The sequence below is a fragment of the Dendropsophus ebraccatus genome, chromosome 13 (genome assembly GCF_027789765.1).
Source record: "Dendropsophus ebraccatus isolate aDenEbr1 chromosome 13, aDenEbr1.pat, whole genome shotgun sequence".
NCBI classification, from domain to species: Eukaryota; Metazoa; Chordata; class Amphibia; order Anura; family Hylidae; genus Dendropsophus; species Dendropsophus ebraccatus.
Genome location: NC_091466.1, coordinates 10,616,737 through 10,640,686, shown reverse-complemented (window position 1 = coordinate 10,640,686; position 23,950 = coordinate 10,616,737). Strand labels below are relative to the sequence as shown.

At 44.7% G+C, this 23,950-nt stretch overlaps 1 protein-coding gene across 1 annotated transcript in view; it reads right to left on the bottom strand.

Annotated features, from left to right (window-relative positions):
* Window positions 1-21,730, bottom strand: part of LOC138771156 (carcinoembryonic antigen-related cell adhesion molecule 2-like) — a 35,208-nt gene extending 13,478 nt beyond the window's left edge. The window contains exons 1-2 of the mRNA XM_069950672.1: window positions 21,487-21,730; window positions 16,318-16,572 (exon numbers count right to left, since the gene is read on the bottom strand). Of these exons, the coding sequence (XP_069806773.1) occupies window positions 16,318-16,572; window positions 21,487-21,730 (499 nt within the window). The remainder of the gene's footprint in view (window positions 1-16,317; window positions 16,573-21,486) is intronic.
* Between the last annotated feature and the right edge of the window lie 2,220 nt (window positions 21,731-23,950).

Sequence of the window (23,950 nt, the reverse complement as noted above, 5' to 3'; positions counted from 1 at the left end):
TCTGGGAGTCAGGTCGTGAGATCACCATGTTATCCAGGAAGTGATATCACCATGTTATCCAGGAAGTGACATCACCATGTTATCCAGGAAGGGAAGCCTTGATGCAGTAGAAAGTGCAGGGGAAAAAAGCACTTTCTAAGCATTTCCCGTAATAAGTGTATATTGGTGATTTGTATAACTTTTGGGGGGCAATACAATACTTTAATAAAAAATTTTTGCTGGACTTCTCCTTTAACCCAAAATGACCCAGTGGACCGCGCAAATTTTGATCTTAGTGTTTCCGTTTTTCCCTCCTCCCCTTCTAAGAGCTCCAGCACTTTCAGTTTTTTATCTACAGGCCATGTAAGGGCTTATTTGTTACAGGAATAGTTGTACTGTGTAATGGCTTATTTGTTACAGGAATAGTTGTACTGTGTAATGGCGTCATTCATTTTACCATAACATGTATGATGGAATCCCAAATATATTATTTATGAAGATATAAATTGGTGAAATCGCAAAAAAGAATGCAATATGGTAACGTTTGGGGGGTTCCTGTGTCTACGTAATGCACTATATGGTAACAGCGACATGATACTATTATTCTATAGGTCAGTCCGAACACAACCATATGCAGGTTACACAGATTCTCTAATGTTATATATGTATTTTTTTTAAATGAAATCCTTTTTTTTGGCAATTAATTATAAATAAAATGGGACTATTGTGACGCTTATAAAGGTTTTATTTTTTCACCTGTGGGGCTGTATGGGGTGTCATTTTTTCCGCCATGATCTCTAGTTTTTATTAATACCATATTTGTGAAGATCGGACGTTTTGATCACTTTTTATTAATTTTTTTATATATATAATGTAACATAAAATCGGTAATCCTCGCACTTTTTTCTCTCTTTTCGTGTACGCCGTTTACCGTTCGCAATGACGCTTGTTATATTTTAATAGATCGGACAATTACGCACGCTACGGTATATTATATGTTTATCTATTTATTTATTTTTATATGTTTTATTTATATAATGGGAAAGGGGGGTGATTTAGACTTTTATTGGGGGAGGGGTTTTGGGGTAGTGTGTTAGTGTTTTTAACTTTTTTTTTTTTTACACATTTGAAGTCCCTTTGGGGGACTTTTACATTCACTACTTGGATTTTTACACTGATGAATGCTATGCCATAGGCATAGCATTGATCAGTGTTATCGGCGCTCTGCTCATTGAGCCTGCCTGTGCAGGCTCAGTGACCAGAGCGCCGATCGGACCGCACGGAGGCAGGTGAGAGAGCTCCGGCGGCCCGTTTTACCGATCGGGACCCCCACAGTCACACTGCGGGGGTCCCGATCGGTAAGTGACAGGAGTTAATGACACGCGGCAGCGCGATCGCTGCAGCGTGTCATTGCCGGTGAGGTCCCGGCTGCTGATTGCAGCCAACCCCCACCTGCTATGAAGCGCGCTCCGCTCCGGAGCACGCTTCATAGCGGGAGAAACACCCAGGGCGTACAGTTACGCCCTAGGTCGTCTGGGGACAGACTTCCATGGCGTAACTATACGCCCTGGGTCGTCTAAGGGTTAAGGAAGGGCACAGAGCAGGGGGTGCAGACCTAGCGGAGGCACAGCACAATTAGATTAGCTGGGATTGGAAGCCTAGAGAGTTAAGTAAGGAACAAGTGTGTGGTAGTTAGGTAGCCAGATGGGAAATTTGTCAGCTTCCGAATCGGCGCGGTGCAGCTGGACGATAGTTGATTAAAGGAGAAGTCCAGCAAACAGCTGTGCGAGCTGTGGCTACTGGAGAGGATGATGGCAGGGGGATGCTCAGTGTCCCTCCAGTGCCCTGTGTCCCTTAGTGTCCCCCTGCCATCATCCTCTCCAGCAGCCACAGCCCGCACAGCTCTGGGAGACGTGACATCACCATGTTATCCAGGAAGTGACATCACCATTTTTTATCCAGGAAGTGACATCACCATTTTTATCCAGGAAGTGACATCACCATATTATCCAGGAAGTGACATCACCATATTATCCAGGAAGTGATGCCTTGATGCAGTATTAAGTGCAGGGAAAAAACATCTTTATAAGCATTTCCCCTAATAAGTGTATATTGGTGATTTTTATCACTTTTGGGGGACAATACAGTACTTTAATAAAAAATTTTGCCTGACTTCTCCTTTAATTACTGTTGCTGCTGGATGGTGCTCTGCAAGACCTCCCTAGACCTCATTTGTATTATTGTTATTTGTGTTATTTATGTTATTTAATTTGTTAATTTTAGGCACTTTAATAAAGATGCTGTTATGGCCAATTTTTCCAATGCTACTGGAGTGTACTCAGAGTTAATGGGGAAAGGGGAGGTTGGTAAGGGATAGAAGGTAAAAGCAGACCTCCCAACTGTCCTGGATCCTTGGGGGTAATGTCCCGCCATCCCAGGACAGCCCCAAGGTGTCCCGCTCCCCACCGCACTGCCTTCTGCCCCATAGGCGTACTGTCCTTAGATTTCAGTACGCCTGTGGGGCTGGGGGCAGCGTCGGCCTGGCCCCCGGCTGATACGCGCTCTCTGGGGATGTCCCGGGGATTCCCCAGCAGAGCGCGCACCAGTGACCTCTCAGTGTGCGCCGCCGGCCTGTACTTCCGGTAGAGGGAGCACTCACAAGAGCTGAGAGCTCCCTATACTGGAAGTACCAGCCCCGGCGCACACTAAGTGGTCACTGGTGCGCTCTCTGGGACATCCCCAGAGAGTGCGAATCAGCCGGGGGCCAGGCTGACAGGGTGAGAGAAGAAGACAGCCGCAGTGGGGGAGCGAGGTGTTAGGTGAGTTTTTTTTTTTTTGTCTGGGAAACATGTATTTGGGGGGCATGTATAAGGGGGACATCTATAAGGGAGACATGTATTAGGGGGCCATCTATAAGGGGGACATGTACAAGGGGGCATCTATAAGGGGGACATGTATAAGGGGAACATGTATTAGGGGGCCATCTATAAGGGGGGCAATCTATAAGGGGGACATGTACAAGGGACCATCTGTAAGAGGGGCATGTATAAGAGGGGGCAATCTATAAGGGGGACATCTACAAGGGGCAATTTATAAGGGGGGCATGTATAAGGGGCAATCTATAAGGGGGACATGTACAAGGGGGAATCTATAAGGGAAACATGTACAAGGGGGAAATCTATAAGGGGATATGTATAAGGGAGCAATCTATAAAGGGACATGTATAAGGGTGCAATCTATAAGGTGGATATTTATTAGGGGGCAATCTATAAGGGGAACATGTATAAGGGGGCCATCTATAAGGAGGCTACACAGAGAGGGGCATATACTATAAGGAGGATCATATAGAGTCAGCCTACCCACTAAACAAGGGTATAAAGGGGCCAATACAGATGTGCAGTTGGTATAGAGATGAGGATGGTGCCAGAGCGAGGAGCCTAATATGTCTGGCTGGCAGATTCTGTGGATTCGTGGCTCAGAGAAGTTCTCATGATGGCCCAGAGCAGATGAAGAAGATGAAAAGGGAACAACTCTGATGAGAGAAGACGTCCCCTGTGAGTCACTGGATATAACTGCACTGTAATGTATATGGTGTACAAAGCTGTGTAGGGCTGGCTCTACCTCTATATGACTGTATGTGTTGATATGTATGTGGTACAGTGGATTTTATTCAGTGATACGAATCCAGACAAAGTGGGGGAATTCCAGCACTCCAGGAAAATAAGTTTCTTTTAAAACGATTCTTTATTTATCATAATGTTAAAAACTTTATCTCTCCCTGGGAGAGACCCGTCACCAACCGGTTTCACGCTCGTGGCGCTTAATCATGGTATGCTCGGACAAGTGAATTCACCCCATTTAAAACCACATAAATTACCATGCTAATTCCACCTGAGGCCTGTGACGTCACGTCCTGGGTGGACGCAGGTCACATGTCTCCAGGATGTAAAACAGAGTAAAAAGACACATACATGCTTCATCATTAGTCCCGTGTACATCAATAGCGATACGATTACTTCTTATTGTAAATAATGATATAGGAGGTCATTTTTAAAGTTAAGTCCTAGTGGCCGCCGAGTCTTAAGTTTGAAAATGCTTTCTGCCTCGGCGTGTAGTAGCTTACTCCGCCAATCTCCGCCTCGGATGGGTTTTGAGATCCTTCTTATTCCGTAAAAGCGAAAGGAGGATATATCTCCCCCATGTACCTCTGAGAAGTGCTTGGCTGCTCCAGATCCCGTATTGCCAGGTTTTTTGGCATCGTTCATATGTTCTTTTATGCGCGTACGTAATTTTCTTTTTGTACAGCCTACGTAAAGTAGTTGGCATTCCATACATTCAACAATATATACTACATATTCGCTATTGCAATTTATATAGTCTGTGATTTTGTATGTTTTATTTTTTTTTTTTTATTGTTTTTCAACCAAAAACATTTTACAAATATCTGTCACAACAGCGGGAAACACTCCCGCCAAGAGATTTATGCAAAGGTTACCACATATATGCAATAAAACCAATGATACAAAATAGAAGATAAAACCAAATAAGTAATGGGAGAAACTCTACCCCCCACCCCCCCAACCACCCCCCCACCCACTCACGGTCTCAAAATAAACACATGGCTACGTAAACGCATCTGGTGCCGACGCCTTAATGAACCATAACCTCAAGATGTCACCTTAAGTTTTCCCAAAGTTCCAGCAACATCTTTTTTGAGGTACCACAGGGTATCCACAAATGGCAACATTAGCTGTCTAATATCAGAATGGGAAAGAAAACAACAAATGAAGGTTTTCCATTTCTTAAAAAAACCCCTTTGTGGACTTTTCCTTGTCTCTAAGTACCTCCAGTTGATCATGATAAAGGTATCGCTTTACCTGAAGCAACACATCATTCATCGTTGGCATACGCGCTACCAACCAGTTGGCTAGGAGACATCTCTTTGCTACTAGGAGAAAGACATGGGTAAGCTGGGTCAATGTACTCTCTGACTGCGGGATATGAAACAAAAGCTGCAGTGGGTCTAACGACAAAGTAATTCGTAGTTTAGCTATAAGAAGATTCTGCAGTTGTACCCAGAAATGTCTTGTCAGAGGACAAGTGACTAGGCCATGTACCAGGTCAGTGCCTTGGGCATTACAGTTCGGGCAAGCCTCAATCCGATCAGGCCTGTCAACGGTTTTAGGCAGGGTAAATCCATACGTGGCATTATGAATTAACTTAAATTGTGTTTCCCGCCAAGTTTCATTTACAATGGCCTTCCTCACAGAAGCATAGCCATCCAGGATTGGTTTGGTAAGATCTTCCCTATTGAAATAATGATCCCAGTGTTTGAAAACACCCAGGTCTGATCGGCTCGAGGCCCGCCGTCTCAACGCCCATGCCAGATAGGACAATGAATGAATAGGAGTCTCTGTTTGAATGACGTCATCAAAAAAAGATGACTGGTGTAGTGGTTTGAGGTTACGGAGCCTAGATTTTAAAAAGGCCACCACCTGCGAATAAATCAAAAAATGATCTGATGTTAACCCATATTTTGACAGAGTCTCCTCCAAAGTCAGATATCTGTGTTCCGACTTGTGAAGAAGATGTTTGACTTGGGTGATACCCTTATCTTTCCATTTGTGATATAGCTTGTTAGTAGATAGCTCTTGTGCCTCAGGATGATGCCATATGGGCATATGCCTACCAATGGCGAATGGCAACCCCGCATCCTTTAAGCTAGACTTCCATGCTATAATTGTGTCCCGTAGAAGGAGGCTCCGTTTGATAGCTGGAGGGATAGCAGGAAATTTTGTGTAGAGGAGCGACTGCAACGGGCAGGGGAGGGCAAGGGCACCCTCCAGGCGGATATTGGAGTACGGGCCACCTCCCCTCATCCAATCTACTCCATGGCGCATAAGACACGCCAAGTTGTAACGTCTAACGTCTGGGAAATTTAGACCCCCCTGGTCACGGAATAGTTGTAACTTTTTCAATGCAATCCTGGGGCGTCCACCTCCCCAAATGAATTTAATAAAAGCCGAGTTCAGCCGGCGAACATCATCATGTTTGAGTAGGACGGGGATGGTCTGCATTGGGTATAATAACCTTGAGAAGGCCATCATTTTCACCAGATGACATCTGGCAAGCAAGGGTAAGGGTAGTTTCGCCCATCTCTCCAGAGACGCTATAATAGACTGGATGAGGGGAGGAAAGTTTAGACCATACAAGGTGCCGGGACTTGACCCCACCAATACCCCCAGATATTTCATATTAGTGCGAGTGAGGGATACCGGGACCCCTAACGATTGTTGTGATAGCCGAGAGGAACTGGCCCGCAACTCCAACAGTGTGCTCTTAGAGACATTGACCCTGAAGCCAGATTTAAGTCCGAAATCATGTAGACAATTAAATACGGCTGGTAAATCCCTGCTCGGGTGTTCTAAAAATATAAGAAGATCATCTGCAAATAAGGCAATGCGAACAGGGATGCCCCCAACCGCTATACCCTCGAATACCGAACACTGATCCAAGATCCGAGACAACGGTTCAATGGCTATATTGAATAATAAGGGCGATAGGGGGCATCCCTGTCTGGTGCCCTTCTCTGGGCAAAACGGGGAAGACAGAAAGCCCGGGGTACCTATCCGAGCCTGCGGGGACGTATAGAGGGAATGTAAATAGGCCATAAACTCCCCATGAAATCCCATCTTCTCCATTACAGTCCACACCCACTCCCACCGCACATTATCAAAGGCTTTTTCAGCGTCAATAGATAATATGGCGGGGGAGGGGTGTAGTTCTGGTCTCAAGTGAACCTCGTCCAACACTCCTATAACCTTTCTGAGGTTGGTCACTGCCGCTCTGCCCTGAACAAAGCCCACCTGGTTGTAAGAAATTAGTCTAGGCAGTATTCGAGCCAGTCTATCTGCCATGATTTTGGAAGCTATTTTCAGATCAACGTTTATTAAAGAGATAGGCCTATATCCTCCTGGGGAAGTGAGGTCTTTCCCTGGTTTGGGCAAAACCTTAATTACGGCTGTATTCATATCTCGTGATATTATAGTGCCAGCCAGATAGGAGTTGAATAAGGACGTCAAGGCAGGACCAACCTCCTCTAGTAAAAGCTTGTAGAAATCCCCAGTGAAGCCGTCCGGCCCCGGGGCCTTATTAGGTTTTAGGTGTTTGACTACTTTCCCCAATTCTTCCATAGTAATAGAAGCATTTAATAAGGACCTATCCTCATCAGAAAGTGTGGGGAGATGAGCCTCTGTAAGCCAGTCTCTCTGCTGAGGATCCAGGGACGGGGTATCTGAGTATAATTTAGAGAAAAACTCCTTGAGGATTGAGTTTATTTTAATCGGATGCGTGTGAGATGTCCTTGTGTCATCCTTAAGGGAATGAATATGGTGTAAGGTATAAGGACCTTTAGCCAGCTTTGCCAATAGGCGTCCGGGCTTATTTCCGTGTCTAAAGAGAGTAGCCTCAAAATGGGAACGGTAAATATTCTCCCTCCGGTCTAGCCACTGTTCATAGGATGCCTTGGCCAATTGCCACTGGGCCTTTGCTTCTGGGGTGGGGGACTGCGTAAACGCGGTGTATTTAAGTCTAAGATCATCACTATGAGATTTAAGTTGGGCTTGGATCTTTTTCTTTAATGTAGCAACATAGGCCATAATCTTTCCACGTAAAACAGCCTTAGCTGCCTCCCAGTATAGCTGGGGGTTGTCAGTGTGGGCCGAGTTCGTTGCTGCATACTCCATCCACCACCCTTTAAGAAAGGCCTTAAAATTTTCATCCCTGGCCAACCCGCTCGGGAATCTCCATTGGTAGTCTGTCCCTCTAGGCAGTTTGTCGTGCAAAGTGACAATGACGGGTGCATGATCGGAGATAACTAGGTCTCCAATAGTAATTGTGTCAGTGCGGGAAACTAGAGAGGGTGATAGGAACACGTAGTCTAAACGCGACCACGAGTTGTGGGGATGTGAGTAATGTGTATATTCTCTAGCATCTGGGTAGGCCCATCTCCACGCATCCGTTAAAGCCACCCCATTGGCCCACTGTGCCAACACCGTATCTCTTGACCTGGGAGTGACTCGAACCCCTCCCCCTGACTTCCTGTCCTCTGAATGTTGCATGACAGCGTTAAAATCGCCACCAACAATTACGTTAGTCGATGCACGGCTTAACAGTGTAGTGGACAAAGCGGAGAAGAAATTCCTATTTGCGTCATTGGGGCCATAGGCATTCACTAAAAGTAGTTCCTCAGCTGGCGTTTTTACCTGTAGGGTACATATTCTACCTTCCCCATCAGACCATGAGCTTACCACTTCCATATTAAAAGATTTGGAAAGTAATGTAACTACCCCCGCCTTATTATCTTGTGAGGAGGAACCAAACACTTTCCCGACCCATAATTTGCGGAGTCTAAAGAAATCATCGCTTCCTAAGTGGGTCTCCTGTAGGAAGACTACATCAGGAGCTAGTTTTTTTAGATGGCGTAGCACCATATTTCTCTTATGAGGGGATCTAAGCCCCTTTACATTCCATGTCACAATACGTACCATGGAGTAATGCAAATAAAGCATAATATGCAATGTGTATTAGAAAACCCCGTGAGACCGTGAGCAAACCCCCCCCCCCAAACCCCTCCCCCCAACAACATAAGCAGCAATATCGTCAGAACAAGAACAAGAAATCTGCATTCACATGACCCTTGCCAAGAGATAGGGAAACATAAATTACTCTTGGCAGAACCCGGGTCTAAGGACTTCACTTTTTTCCATGTAAGAGAACTATCCTCCAATACAAACATGTTTTGAGAAAACAAACCTTCGTGCCATCTCTACCGTCATTTGGAGCTCCCTGACAGTCAGGATAGCGCACAAACAAACCAAAAAAAAAAAAAAAAAAAAAAAAAAAAAAAAAAAAAAAGAAGAAGGGGGGAGGGGTGGAGGGAGGAGGGGAAGGGAGGGGGGGAAGGGAGGGTGGATGGAGGGGGGAAAGGAAGGGGGGAGGAGGGGGGAAGGAAGGGTGGGAGGGATGGAGGGAGGGGGGGGGAAGGAGGGGAGGAGGGAGGGAGGGGGGGGGAAGGAGGGGAGGATGCAGGGAGGGGGAGGAAGGAGGGGAGGAGGGAGGGGGGGGGAAGGAGGGGAGGAGGGGGAGGAATTACCGTGGGATGGGGGGAGGAGGGAATGATAGGGGAGGGGAGAGGAAAAGGAGGGAAAAAGGGAAGTTGTAAGATTTGGGTGGGAGAAGGGCAAACAACAAGACCAAGAATAAGCAAGCATATTTGTCATATGAAGCTAAATAACGGGATAAACCCGAAAAATGGTCCCCAGCAGGGAGAGGTAGTAAATACTACGGGCGCCCATCCGCAGGTACACTTTGAAGACACCGGAAAGAGGCTGCATTTTTAACAGAAGCAAACTTGAGAAGTGTAAAAATCCAGAGAAATGTGTGAAACCATTCAATCCATCCCTGACTGCGTCCCTGAGCTTCCATGCGCTTCATTTGATCGAGAAAAACCCGAGATAGATTGCCGGATCCTTTGTTCCTTAGGAGGGGAACTCTGGCATATAGAGACAGGGGGGGCAACAGCATTTGGATTCTCCTCTTGTAGTGACGCCATGCGTTTCCTGGCTTGGAATGGAGTAAAATCCTCTGCAGTCGCAGACAGGCGTGGAGACCTGTTGCCAAGAAATTCTTGAAGAGATGCCGCGGCCTCCTCCGCATTAGTAAAGGTGGAAAAGGACCCGTCCGGGTAAAAAACTTTCAGAATAGCTGGGTATATCAGGGCAAAGCGTATTTGCTGTTTATAGAGTGCTGTGCAGATGGGAGAAAATAGCTTACGGCGTTTCGTCACCTCCACAGAAAAGTCGCCAAAGATTAGAATCCTATGACCGTCCAGCTCCAAGGCGTCTTTTCTGGCTCTGAATGCTCTTTGTATGGCTACTTTATCGGTAAAGTCAAGGTATTTCACTATGACCTGTCTAGGGCGTTCTCTCTGAGACAAGCCTGCAGGTATCCCCCTCTCTGGAGCTGGACGTAGGTCTGGGCCGAGCCTGTGGGCCCTCTCAACCTTGCACAATTGTTGTATACCTAGCAACGATGGGAGCGTGTGTTCACATAGTTTCAGTAAGTCTCTTTGTAGGAAAGTCTCAGGAACCCCGACTATCCGGAGGTTGTTCCTCCTGGACCTATTTTCCAGGTCTTCCACTCTGTCCCACAAGCGTCTATTTTCCATCTCTATAGTCTGCATCCTGGCAGGCAAGGTGTTAGCCCCATCTTCTAGCACCCCCACTCTCTCCTCCACCGCACTAAGTCTGGTGCCTTGGGCTGCCACCTCCTTCTGTACTTGCCTTAAGGCGCTTGTCACTGCCTCTGCGACTGAGTCCTGGAGACCAGGGGTGATCCTTTTTGCCACTTCTGCCGCCAGTGCAGCGTAATCCATCACAAAGGATTCGGTGTCTTCTTCCCCTGCTGAAGAATCTCGCTCAGACCTCTCTGGGGATGTAGCTCGTGAGGAAGCGGGAGATCCCGCCCTTCTGCTACTGCTTTTCGTCTTGCTGGACTTGCCACGGCCCTTGGACTGGGACAGCTTGCCCTTTTGAATAAAACGATCCATATTCCTTGCTGGTGTCGTCGGCACCGAGGAGGGAGGTGAGTGATGGTCTGCGGGTGGTCGGGCGCGCTGTCAGGGAGCTCACTAAACGGAACGAGATGCTGACATGGCCTACTTACATGGCGCCGGAGCTGGAAGCCCAAAAACTGTCTGTGAACTAAAACGACTGCAGTTTTATAGGTCGTCCACTAAACTGCGGCATTAAAACAGATTCGTTCAGGTTTGGAACCTAACTTCTCCTCCCGTGTGAGTTCTCTGATACGAAACTGAATGTAATCACCTCCTGGTGGCAGTAATGGACAATTTCTTTCAAGTTATAAATGTGACTTCACCTGTGTGGATTTTCTGAAAGGCTACTTTATATAGTCGTCACTTTGTAGCATTAATGGACAGTTCCTTTCAGGTTATAAGTGAGCCTTCTCTTGTGTGAATTCTCTGAAAGGCAACTTTATATGTTTGCCACTAGGCAGCAGTAATGGACAGTTTCTTTCAAGTTATAGGTGCGACTTCTTTTCCCGTGTGAATTCTCTGATAGTCTACTTTATATAGTCGCCACTTGGTGGCTGTAATGGACAGTTTCTTTCAAGTTATAAGTGTGCCTTCTCCTGTGTGACTTCTCTGATAGGCAACTTTATATAGTTGCCACTTGGTGACAGTAATGGGCAGTCTCTTTGAAGTTAGAAATGTGACTTCCACTCCTGTGTGAATTCTCTGAAAAGCAGCTCTATATAATGGCCACTGACCAATTTCTTTCAAGTTATAGGTGTGACGTCTTCTGCTGTATGAATTCACTGGAGTGTAAGATGGAGCCTTTATTGTAAGTGCCTGTTAAACTGGTTGTAGGCCACCAGCACGCCAGGGGCTAATTGTAATTAAAATGTCAGAGAACAGGGCTTGTATGTCACAGGATTTATTTAGTTTAGGGCTCTGGGGGAGGGGGAGGTTTGTGGAGACCTGTCATTAAGAGCAGCAGCGGACGATTTATAGTGTCCCCAGTATCATAAAAGGCACCCCTCAGTGCCTGCTTCAATATTGGTGCCTGGCTGTGCTGCTAGTGAGGGGAAGATGGCGCCTCTGCCAGCAGTGGAGTGCCGGATCTACTTTCTGCAACTCCTCCGCCACTGTCTCCTTGCAGTTTCTCTGTGGGCCCAGATGCTCTCCTTTCTCGGGCCTCCCTCACCTCATCCGGCTCCTAGGGCAGGAGACCAGCGCACCAAGAGGCAGCAGCCGCGAGCACGCACCGCGGCCGCCGCGATCCGCCGCCCCGATGTGCCGGGCGGGACCGCCGGCGAAATTGAGGCCCCGGTCTCGGGGTCAGAGTAGGCCGCAGGCTGGAGCAGCAGACCGGAGCTCCAGAAAAGATCCCCACTCACGCGGCAGCTCGTCCCAGCACAGGTATGCCCGATGCCAGGCCAGGAGGGCCTGGTAGCACTCAGATACTGGGCTCTTGATGTTAGAAGAAGCAGGAGCTCCTGGACGCGCGTCCTGCTTCGAGCGCTGCTAGGCTCCGATTTTGTATGTTTTTATTTTCTGGCTGTCCGTGTAGTATTCTGTTTTTATTGTATGTTTACATGTGCTGCACCTCGAATGTCCACATCTGTAATTTCCTACAGTTCTTTCCGGATTATCATCTGTCGCATGTTTGACCATGCTGGGGGACAGAATATCACGCAGAGACCTTCCCCTTCTTGATACGCATCTATAGCCTTCGTCCAAAATTTCCGACAGGATAGCGTCCTGGCGTAAAATAGGTAAGTGTTTGTTCACGATCTCAATTATTTGTGGAAATTGTGGTGAATATTTTGTGGAGAAGGTGACCACCGCTGCAGTTTTTTCTTTTTCATTATTCTCATTATTCCTCTTTCCCCTTATATTGCGTGGACTTAAATAGTCCTCTCTTCTCTTCTGTTGTACTATCTTCTTTGCTCTTTTAAGAACTCTACTGTCATAACCTCTTCTTTGTAATCTTTCCGTAGCTATATTAATCTGTGTATCATAATCATGTGCTTCAGAACATAATCGTTTTATTCTGGTAAATTCACCCACTGGGATGGCTCTTATAGTGTGTACCGGGTGCTCACTGTCAGCATGTAGAATGGAATTGCCATCCGTGGGTTTTCTATATAGCGATGTCTGCACTGTACCCCTCTCTTGAGATCCAAACAATGAAATATCCAGGAATGAAATGTGACTTTGCTGTAAATTATGAGTAAAACGTAAATTATTAGTGTTATTATTTATATATGTCACGAACTCCTGTGCCTCCTCCGAGCTGCCACTCCAAACCAGACTAATGATGAAGCATGTATGTGTCTTTTTACTCTGTTTTACATCCTGGAGACATGTGACCTGCGTCCACCCAGGACGTGACGTCACAGGCCTCAGGTGGAATTAGCATGGTAATTTATGTGGTTTTAAATGGGGTGAATTCACTTGTCCGAGCATACCATGATTAAGCGCCACGAGCGTGAAACCGGTTGGTGACGGGTCTCTCCCAGGGAGAGATAAAGTTTTTAACATTATGATAAATAAAGAATCGTTTTAAAAGAAACTTATTTTCCTGGAGTGCTGGAATTCCCCCACTTTGTCTGGATTCGTATCACTTACCTGAGCGGCAGGCCGCCGCCGAATCTTCCGTGCACCCTCCAACATTAACCTTGGGATTGCAAAAGCAAAGATGAGGTGAGCTGACCACATATTTTTCTTCTGATTTTATTCAGTAGCAGTGGTGGCATAAGAAAATCAGTGTTGCGCTACCCTGTGATTGTGGGAGAAGTGTTTGGGCGTGGTTAGGGGCATGGCTTATGGCATGGGTGTAGTAAGGGGCGTTATCTTTTGTTTGGTTGGGGCGTGTCTATGTCCCTCTTTGCACTTCGTCAAAGTTGGGAGGTATGTAAAAGCAGGCTTAGTAAGTGGTTAAGGTTAGCCGGAAGGGACTCAGCAATACCTTAAAGGGGTTGGCCACTTTATAGTAAAATAGTTCAGTGTACAGTATTCGTAAGGGTACTCACTGTATATACTGACAGTAGCTCCCTGTGTACCTCATACAGCTAAAATCAGACTCCCCTCCTCCAGGCTGTACTGTCCTGCTCCGTGGTGTTTCTGTCCATAAAATGGCCGACATGGAGGAGCATGTGTCCATGCCCCGCCCCCTGTGTCCTCCATTGGCATATAAAGGCTCAGCGGTGGACACTGGGGGGGGCATGGTCACATGCTCCTCCATGTCAACCATTTTATGGACAGAATCACCACAGAGCAGGGCATCCCAGCCTTGAGGAGGGGAGTCTAATATTAGATCTATGAGGCACACAGGGGGCTGCTGTCAGAATATACAGTGAGTACACTGAATTATTTTACTATAAAGTGGCCAACCCCTTTAAGTCATGTACCAAGAATAGCATGTGCAGTGTCCTATGGAGCCAATCACTACCTCCTCACTACAAAAGAGATTGGTCGCACAGTGCAGTTTATGTGGCTGAGCAGATGGGCTGGTGGTACAAGATACATGGCTGATGACCTGAGTCACCAACCATGTGATGTCAATCATCAGCTTAGAGGAGGCACATGATTAAACAAGTGTGGGGGCCGGATGGCAGAGAGAACTGGCAATTATTCAGCTGAGGAAGCGGTTTCAGTGTTTCAGTGTAGTCACCGACCACAGGGGAAAGGGTATAGCCTGCCACCCTAAACTAAAAGCCGGTGTGCCTCCATACCTGTGTGCCCAACTGGCACTGGGGTCACGACAGTACATCTACAGGCTGAGCTATACTCCGACCAGCCACCACAGTAGTGGAGACACACGGTACCATCTAGCAAGTGACCAGTCGAGCACACACCACACTTCTATGCTATACTAGTGAGTAGTGAATAGCCCTGCAGTAACCAACACAAATGGTAGTGACAACAAAGGAGGCCATGTTTTCCTTCACTGCTGCCACTCAACAGGACTTTATGTGTGTAAATAAAAAACAATGCAAAGTAATATAACTTTATTAAAGCCAATTACGAGCAAAAAAAAGAATAGTTGCTTTGGTGGTGGTGGTTCCACCCTGGGAGGCGGTGAGACCGGTCACTTGCCAGATGGCTAAGTGTGACACCACTACTGTGAAGGTTGTTTAAGGCACAGTTCAGCTGGATGTTAGGTTGTCGTGACGCCAGTGCCGGATGGGCACACAGGTATGCTGGCACACCTGCTTTATTTTAGGTGGGCCGGCTATACCTTTTTCCCCTGTGGACAGTGTCCTGCCGGGCTGTTTTGGGGTCCCTTGAGCAATTATCATGGTGGTCCGGAGTGGAGTAGTGACCCACCCGGACTATTGGTACCGCCACCCACAGAAAGGGGAGATAACCCAAGGAGTTTGTGAGCACTGTGTAGGTGTTTAGTGAAAAACCACAGAGTCCCGTTACAATAAATAAAATCTATTTACTTATCGAGAAAGCAGGTTATACAGCTTTGCCTTGATATTGTACTTGTAAACTTGAAGTAGATGCTGGTTAAGTTGTGTGTCGAGGAGTAGAAAGTTCAGAGGAGTAGAGAGGAGGATGTCGAGAGAGTCTCAAACCAACTAGTACTGTGCTCTGCCGGAACTTCGAGAGGTAGAATAAGTAGAATACTTGAAAGAAGAAAGAATACTTGTGCCAGTATTTTGATTCTTTGGTCCTGATACCACCTAATGCCCACCAGTGTTGGGCGACCCGTCCTCGAGGGTGACACAAACCCCAGATCCTGTTACCTGGGATGAGCGGTATGCTGAGAGTTCCCTGCTTACATCCACGCTGCAAGATAGAATGCCTAGCTTCTGGCAACTTTGCTCTATCCGGATTAGTTCCTCTTTATGGATACTGTCCTGCACTGTGTTCCTTTTGGTTCTCGGTGTGGGTTGAGATGATCCCTGACTTGTCCTCTCTGGTAGTGACTTAACACTGCATAGTGTTCACTAGTGTCGCTTGAGGGAAAACTGTGCCTAGGTCTAGCATGTGTATGTGCTCTGCTCAACGTCTAGACCACAACTGAACTGGAACTAGGGGACCTGGCAGGAGCCAGGGTACAACTTGACTGCTGTACAGAGCATCCTAGCTTGTGTCCTTCCACTACAGAATCAAAGACAAAAGACCCTTACAATTCCTCCACCCATGTGACTTCCTTCCTACAGCGCATATAAGGTGTGCTTTGAGTGCGTGAAGAGAGCGTGTGAGAGATGTAAAGAGAAAGATGATAGGTTAGGAAAAGAGAGAACTCTCATTGGTGTATAGATCCAGGTGGTACATAAGAAAACAATAACCCTTTAGTATCCACAGCTGAGCAATATCTAAATACAATGAAACATAATAACGACACCTAGTGGTAAAACTCTGGTACTGCAACATTACCATTTACACAGATAAGTACAGACTTTTGCAAAGGGTGTAGCCAACAGCAACACCCGTGGTGGGACACCACACTTTCAGTCTCCAGAGTACCCCTTTAACCTTTACTGATATTATGTTTGCATGTGTCTGTGTATAACTATAATAATTTTCCTTTACCATTTAATGCTTGTGTGTTTTAGCTTTTTGTAAGATTTCACACATCACAGGCGCAGTGTAACATGACTATAAGGTGAGAATAGAGAGGACTGTGAGCCCAGTGATGTAACTACTGGTGACAGTGTTGGATGATATATAGAGGATGTGACCAGACAAATACCTGGTTTACAATCACATGGAGAATATATAGGTCGGCTAAGATTTACCTTGATCACTGATGTTGGTCTCATCGCTGTATATACTATATCCACCAGTCAGGAATTGTTTTGTACACCTGTATACAGCCGTCTCATCTCTATGGTCCCCAACCAGGAATACAGAGTCACTGGCAGATGAATGGATCAGTTCATTGTTCCTATAAAACTCTATTGGTCCCTGGTAATCCATGGAGCCGCTGTGACATCTCAGTGACAGGTCCTCTCCTTCATGTATGTAGGGCGGTGACTGCAGGACGAGCGGACCTAAGGGACACAGATCACAGCTGGAGTCTCTGTAGGACATATATACTGCCTGCTGACTCCATGTACATTGTATCACTACCATAGGACTGGTGTCTATAAGGCAGGAGATAGATGGATAGATAGATAGATAGATAGGAGATAGATAGGAGATAGATAGATAGATAGATAGATAGATAGATAGATAGGAGATAGATAGATAGGAGAGAGAGAGATAGATAGATTAGATAGATAGGAGATAGATAATAGATAGGAGATAGATAGATAGATAGATAGATACACAATATAGGAATCACTGTGGCACTCAAAAATAGTGAAAAAAATGGTGATTTATTCGCCCAAAACCGCAACGTTTCAAACTCGCAATGAGTCCTTTTTCAAGCAGTGTTAGTGTTGTAACACTGCTTGAAAAAGGACTCATTGCGAGTTTGAAACGTTGCGGTTTTGGGCGAATAAATCACCATTTTTTTCACTATTTTTGAGTGCCACAGTGATTCCTATATTGTATATTTCAGCACCTATGGTCTCAAGGGTGCATACTGGCAGGCACCACAACATTTTGTGACTTTCTTTGAGTGCTGCACCATTTTTCTACATTAGATAGATAGATAGATAGATAGATAGATAGATAGATAGATAGATAGATAGGAGATAGATAGATAGGAGATGGATAGGAGATAGATAGATAGGAGATAGATAGATAGATAGATAGATAGATAGATAGATAGATAGATAGATAGATAGGAGATAGATAGATAGGAGATAGATAGATAGATAGATAGATAGATAGATAGATAGATAGATAGGAGATAGATAGGAGATAGATAGATAGGAGATAGATAGATAGGAGAGAGATAGATAGGAGAGAGATAGATAGATAGATAGATAGATAGATAGATAGGAGATAGATAGGAGATAGATAGATAGATAGATAGATAGGAGATAGATAGATAGATAGATAGATAGATAGATAGATAGATAGGAGATAGATAGGAGATAGATAGGAGATAGATAGATAGATAGATAGATAGATAGATAGATAGATAGATAGATAGATAGGAGATAGATAGGAGATAGATAGATAGATAGATAGATAGATAGATAGATAGATAGATAGGAGATAGATAGATAGATAGATAGATAGGAGATAGATAGATAGATAGATAGGAGATAGATAGATAGATAGATAGATAGATAGGAGATAGATAGATAGGAGATAGATAGGAGATAGATAGATAGATAGATAGGAGATAGATAGATAGATAGATAGGAGATAGATAGATAGATAGATAGATAGATAGATAGATAGATAGATAGATAGATAGGAGATAGATAGGAGATAGATAGGAGATAGATAGGAGATAGATAGATAGATAGATAGATAGATAGATATAGCATAAGGTGGACGCAGCACTCCAGAAATCTTTGTGTGGTTGGTGCCTGCAGTAAATACCCTTGCGGATTGAGGGTATAAGAGTATACAAGCCAGCAAAATTACCGCAGCACTCCGTAGATAAATTTTCAAACCGTGAAGTTTATTGCTTCCACAAGTGCATTTAGCAACGTTTCAGCTCAATCAATATGAGCCTTTCTCAAGCTGTGCAACATACATGTGTATCAACAGGCTTTAAATAGTTACAAAGTGATTACAAAAACACATCATGTGACCAATCAGTAAAAAAAGTGAATAGTAGCAGAATCGCATCTCAAAAATAATATACATGACAATCATAATAAATGTGAGAAGAGACAGCATAAGCTGTCATAAGGTAATGTGAAATAAAGTGTCCATAAATATCAAAAGTCGTCTTTAAAAATATACAATTGGAGACAGGTGGGATGATCGCTCACCGGATGACGTCAGTCGGCCCCAGGACAAGTGTAAACAAATGCACGAGGCATATGGAGATCTCTCCGCCTTGGCTTGTGATGAAGCAAATAGCGCATGCGCCAAAAAAGACCGTCCGGATGGAAAAACGTAACAGGATCGGATAGGCACATGCGCTATTTGCTTCATCACAAGCCAAGGCGGAGAGATCTCCATATGCCTCGTGCATTTGTTTACACTTGTCCTGGGGCCGACTGACGTCATCCGGTGAGCGATCATCCCACCTGTCTCCAATTGTATATTTTTAAAGACGACTTTTGATATTTATGGACACTTTATTTCACATTACCTTATGACAGCTTATGCTGTCTCTTCTCACATTTATTATGATTGTCATGTATATTATTTTTGAGATGCGATTCTGCTACTATTCACTTTTTTTACTGATTGGTCACATGATGTGTTTTTGTAATCACTTTGTAACTATTTAAAGCCTGTTGATACACATGTATGTTGCACAGCTTGAGAAAGGCTCATATTGATTGAGCTGAAACGTTGCTAAATGCACTTGTGGAAGCAATAAACTTCACGGTTTGAAAATTTATCTACGGAGTGCTGCGGTAATTTTGCTGGCTTAGATAGATAGATAGATAGATAGATAGATAGCAGATAGATAGATAGATAGATAGATAGATAGGAGATAGATAGATAGATAGATAGATAGATAGATAGGAGATAGGTAGATAGATAGATAGGAGATAGGAGATAGATAGATAGATAGGAGATAGATAGATAGATAGGAGATGGATAGATAGGAGATAGATAGATAGATAGATAGATAGATAGATAGATAGGAGATAGATAGATAGATAGATAGATAGATAGATAGATAGATAGGAGATAGATAGATAGATAGATAGATAGGAGATAGATAGATAGATAGATAGATAGGAGATAGATAGATAGATAGATAGATAGATAGATAGATAGATAGATAGATAGGAGATAGATAGGAGATAGATAGGAGATAGATAGATAGGAGATAGAGAGATATGTAAAGTAGCTTGACGGCATTCCACATGAGGTGAAAAAAAGGGTTTACCTTTATTCACAAAGTGCACAGCACAGCATACAAAATAATTAGGCAACGTTTCTGTGGCCTCTCGCCCAGGGCCGTTTCTAGTGGCGGGCGGGCTGGGCAACCGCACGGGGCGCCGACAGCTAGGGGGCGCTGGCCGCCCGTCCCATCAGCTGCCCAGATCGTCGCCACCCCGCCAGGCGTGCGCCCCCTGGGGCTACAGCAGTGAGCTTCCGGGCAGGTGTGTGGCAGGCTGCCTGTGTCGGAAGCTCACTGTACTTACAAGATCATCTGCCAGACAGAGGGAGACACTGCCGCAGGATCCAGGAGAGGTGAGTGTATTTTTTTTTCCTTCTCATAACTGCTAGAATGTGGGGGCTACAATGGGGCCAATAGTATGGAAGACTACCCGGGGGGGGGGGAGGCTACATGGGGGGAGGGCTATACTATGGGGGGCTATTTGGATGGGGGGGCTACTCAGGGGGAGAACTATACTTTGGGGGGCTACTCAGGGGGAGGGCTATACTATGGGGTCTACACGAGGGGAGGGCATTACTGTGGGGAGCTACACAGTGGGTCTATACCATGGGGGGCTACACGGGGGGAAGGCTATCCTGTATGGGGCTATTACTATCTGTACTGCATAGGGAGATTAGTACTATGGGGGGGAGGAGCACAGGGGGGATTATTACTATAAGGGGGACCACTGGGGGGATTATTACTATAAGGGGGACCACTGGGGGGATTATTACTATAAGGGGGAGCACAGGGGGGATTATTACTATGGGGGGAGTACTGGGGGATTATTACTATTGGGGGGCAAAGAGGGGATTATTTCTATGGGGGGGCACAGGGGGGATTATAACTATAGGGGGAAGCACAGGGAGGATTATTACTATGGGGATAGAGCATAGGGGGATTATTACTATGGGGGAGCGCAGGGGGGATTATTACTATGGGGGGAAGCACAGGGGGAATTATTACTATATGGGGGCACAGCAGGGGATCCTATATACAGGGGGCAACCCACATACCTACTGACTTCACTGCACATGACACAAAAAAGTGGAAGTTGTTGTAAAAGTGCGGAGCCTGAGATGTATGTCTGGCAGGTTCAGAAGAGACGAATTGTAGCTGAAAGAAATCATCATGGAGGTCTGGGCCAGAAGGAGAGGAAAAGAGAAGTGACGCCTCAGATCCAAGAAGACGTCACCTGTAAGTCACGGACTTACTTATTTTTATTTTTTTGGGGGGGGGGGGGGCGCTTTTAGCAAGATTCGCCCTGTAGTCCAAATTACCTAGAAACGGCCCTGCTCTCGCCGGCTTGAAATGGTGGCGAGAGGCCACAGAAACGTTGCCTAATTACTTTGTATGCTGGTAAACCCTTTTTTTCAGGAGATAGGAGATAGATAGATAGATAGATAGATAGGAGAGAGATAGTAAGATAGATAGATAGGAGATAGATAGATAGATAGATAGATAGGAGAGAGATAGATAGATAGATAGATAGATAGATAGATAGATAGATAGATAGATAGGAGATAGATAGGAGAGAGATAGATAGATAGGAGATAGATAGATAGATAGTAGATAGATAGATAGATAGGAGATAGATAGATAGATAGGAGATAGATAGATAGATAGGAGATAGATAGATAGATAGGAGATAGATAGATAGATAGATAGATAGATAGATAGATAGATAGATAGATAGATAGGAGATAGATAGATAGATAGATAGATAGATAGATAGATAGATAGATAGGAGATAGATAGATAGATAGATAGATAGATAGATAGGAGATAGATAGATAGATAGGAGATAGATAGATAGATAGATAGATAGATAGATAAAAGATAGACAGATAGATAGATAGGAGATAGATAGATAGATAGGAGATAGATAGATAGATAGATAGATAGATAGATAGATAGATAGATAGATAGATAGGAGATAGATAGATAGATAGATAGGAGATAGATAGATATAGATACACACACAACGACTCACCATGTACAACACTGAGTGTCACAGCCTCACTGATATCCTCCTCACTGGTCCCGCACCAGTAATCCCCACTATCCGAGGACTGGGCAGACTGTATGGTATAAGCTCCTCCTGTATGGATCCTCTCATAGTTCCTGTACCAGGCGACGTTTCCCTCCACAGCGACGTCCACATCACAGCTCATTGTTACAGAGTCTCCATTTAGGATCTTATTCCAGATAGGAGTGAAGGTCACTGAGGGTGTCATAGAAGCTGCTGGAAATATCACAGGTAAATAATGATAGTAATTCATATAGTATACATAAACTGGGAGATTTATCAATCATTGTGCTGAGGAGCATTGTCCTATTTACTTAAACAGGTACTCTGGTGAAAATCTTTTTCTTTCAAATAAGCTGGTGTCAGAAAGTTGTACAGATTTGTAATTTACTTTTATTTAATAATCTTTAATGGTCCAGGACTAATCAGCTGTTGTATGTCCTGCAGGAAGTGAAGTATTATATCCAGTCTGACACAGTTCTCTCTGCTGCCACCTTTGTCCATGTCAGGAACTTTCCAGAGCAGCAGCAAATCCCCATAGAAAACCTCTCCTGCTCTGGACAGTTCCTGACATGGACAGAGGTGTCAGCAGTGTCAGACTGGAAAGAGTGCACCACTTACTGCAGGACATACAGCAGTTGATAAGTACTGGAAGGTTTGATATTTTCAAATAAAAGTAATTTACAAATCTGTATAACTTTCTAACACCATGAATAAATACACATCCAGCCACGCTACCTACAGACAGTCCTGTCACTGCGTGGTACTACAAGGTCCAGCAAGCACGCCTGTGTCTCTAAACTGTCCGCTACTAGGATTACTGTCTAAAACAACCACTAGTTCTGCCGTTGTGTGGAACTACAGGACTTGGTAACACTCTGTGAACTTTATAACACTCAGGCTAGAGTTCATAGAAGAAATAAATAAGATCATCACTGGGAAGCAGATTTGTTATGTATAACCCGAAGTACTGCAAGGCCCAGCGTAAAAGAATATAACCATGACACTGACCTGCTAGAATTTTAGTTCATAATTTCTAATCCAAGGTTCTTATTTTAAAGGTAAGAATTCCTGGTTATTGCTATAATCAGTAGTCCAGCGTTCCACTGTAATAAGCGGATGCTAAGGAACGCGCCCCGCCCGATGGCGCAATCTACCTAGAGCCAAAATCCACTAAAAATTGGGAATCCGGTGTGACGTCACATCTTGTACGGATGAGCCGAAAGGATTCCAGAATATCTCTCAACGCGTTTCAGAGACAAAACATTCCCCTTTCTAAAGGAAAAAAAAAAATCTTGAAAAAGGGAAAGATATTGTCTCCGAAACGCATTGAGAGGTATTGTGTGACCTTGGCCCTGGGGGCTTGGTCCTGTGACATTGGCGTTGCTGGACCGCTGGTTTGCCCCCATCCTGGGCAGAACTGCATGTGGTACATGAGGCAATATGGTTTGATCAAATTATATTTTAATATAATAATTTTGTAGCTGAGAAGCTTAGTATCAGACATGGCTGAGATGTGCAGCCGCTTTCTTATTCTTCAGATTTGTTTAATGAAATCAGGAAGACACCAATAGAAGACTGACAGTCACTGAAGCAGATGAGTGATAAACAGGGAGAAATTACACAGAAGTGACCCTGAGCAGCACTGATCTAAGGAGCAAATGCAACATGACTGATCAGCTGATCCAATCCACACTAATCCATCAGCTTGTTGCAATTTATACATTCACATGTTCCGTGAATAACGTCCGTGCACTGAAGATGTGCTACAAGCCGGATTCACGGACCTTCTGTCATCATGTATCATTTTGATGGCAGAACAAGAGGAAGTGGATGACTGTAGCATCAGAGTAAGGGTCCTTTTCAACGATTAACAATAAACGATGGCAAACCTGGAATCATTCACCATATTACACAGAATGGTAGTTGTTAGTTACGATCGTTGCTACGACCGGTTACTCCATCTGATCCCAGCAGAAGAATGAAGGATGTGCAATCTTAGTGAATGAATGTGGAATTAAAGCGAACAATTAAAGATGATTTTAGGGTCAGATCTAAATCAACGATCGACACAAATGATTTTTGGATTGTTGCCTACAGTTACACAGGACAATCACTGTTTAAATTTGAACGGTAAAAGGATTTTCCGCATGATAATCGTCCCTTGTAATAGGTCCCTAAAGGCCCTATTCCCCTGGCCGATCTTCAGGACATCACCGAATGGTATACACCAATGTAATATTGATATCATCACCAAAGACGGAAGAGATCGGACAACTAACCTCAGTGATATCAATCTACACAAGACTGTCAAGCATTAAGATTTATATTTCATATATGCTTAATGGTGTTTAGCTTCTACAGATTGTGATACTATGTGTGTTTCAGCTCACCTGTAATTCCTATACACACGTCTGTAAGGGAGAAG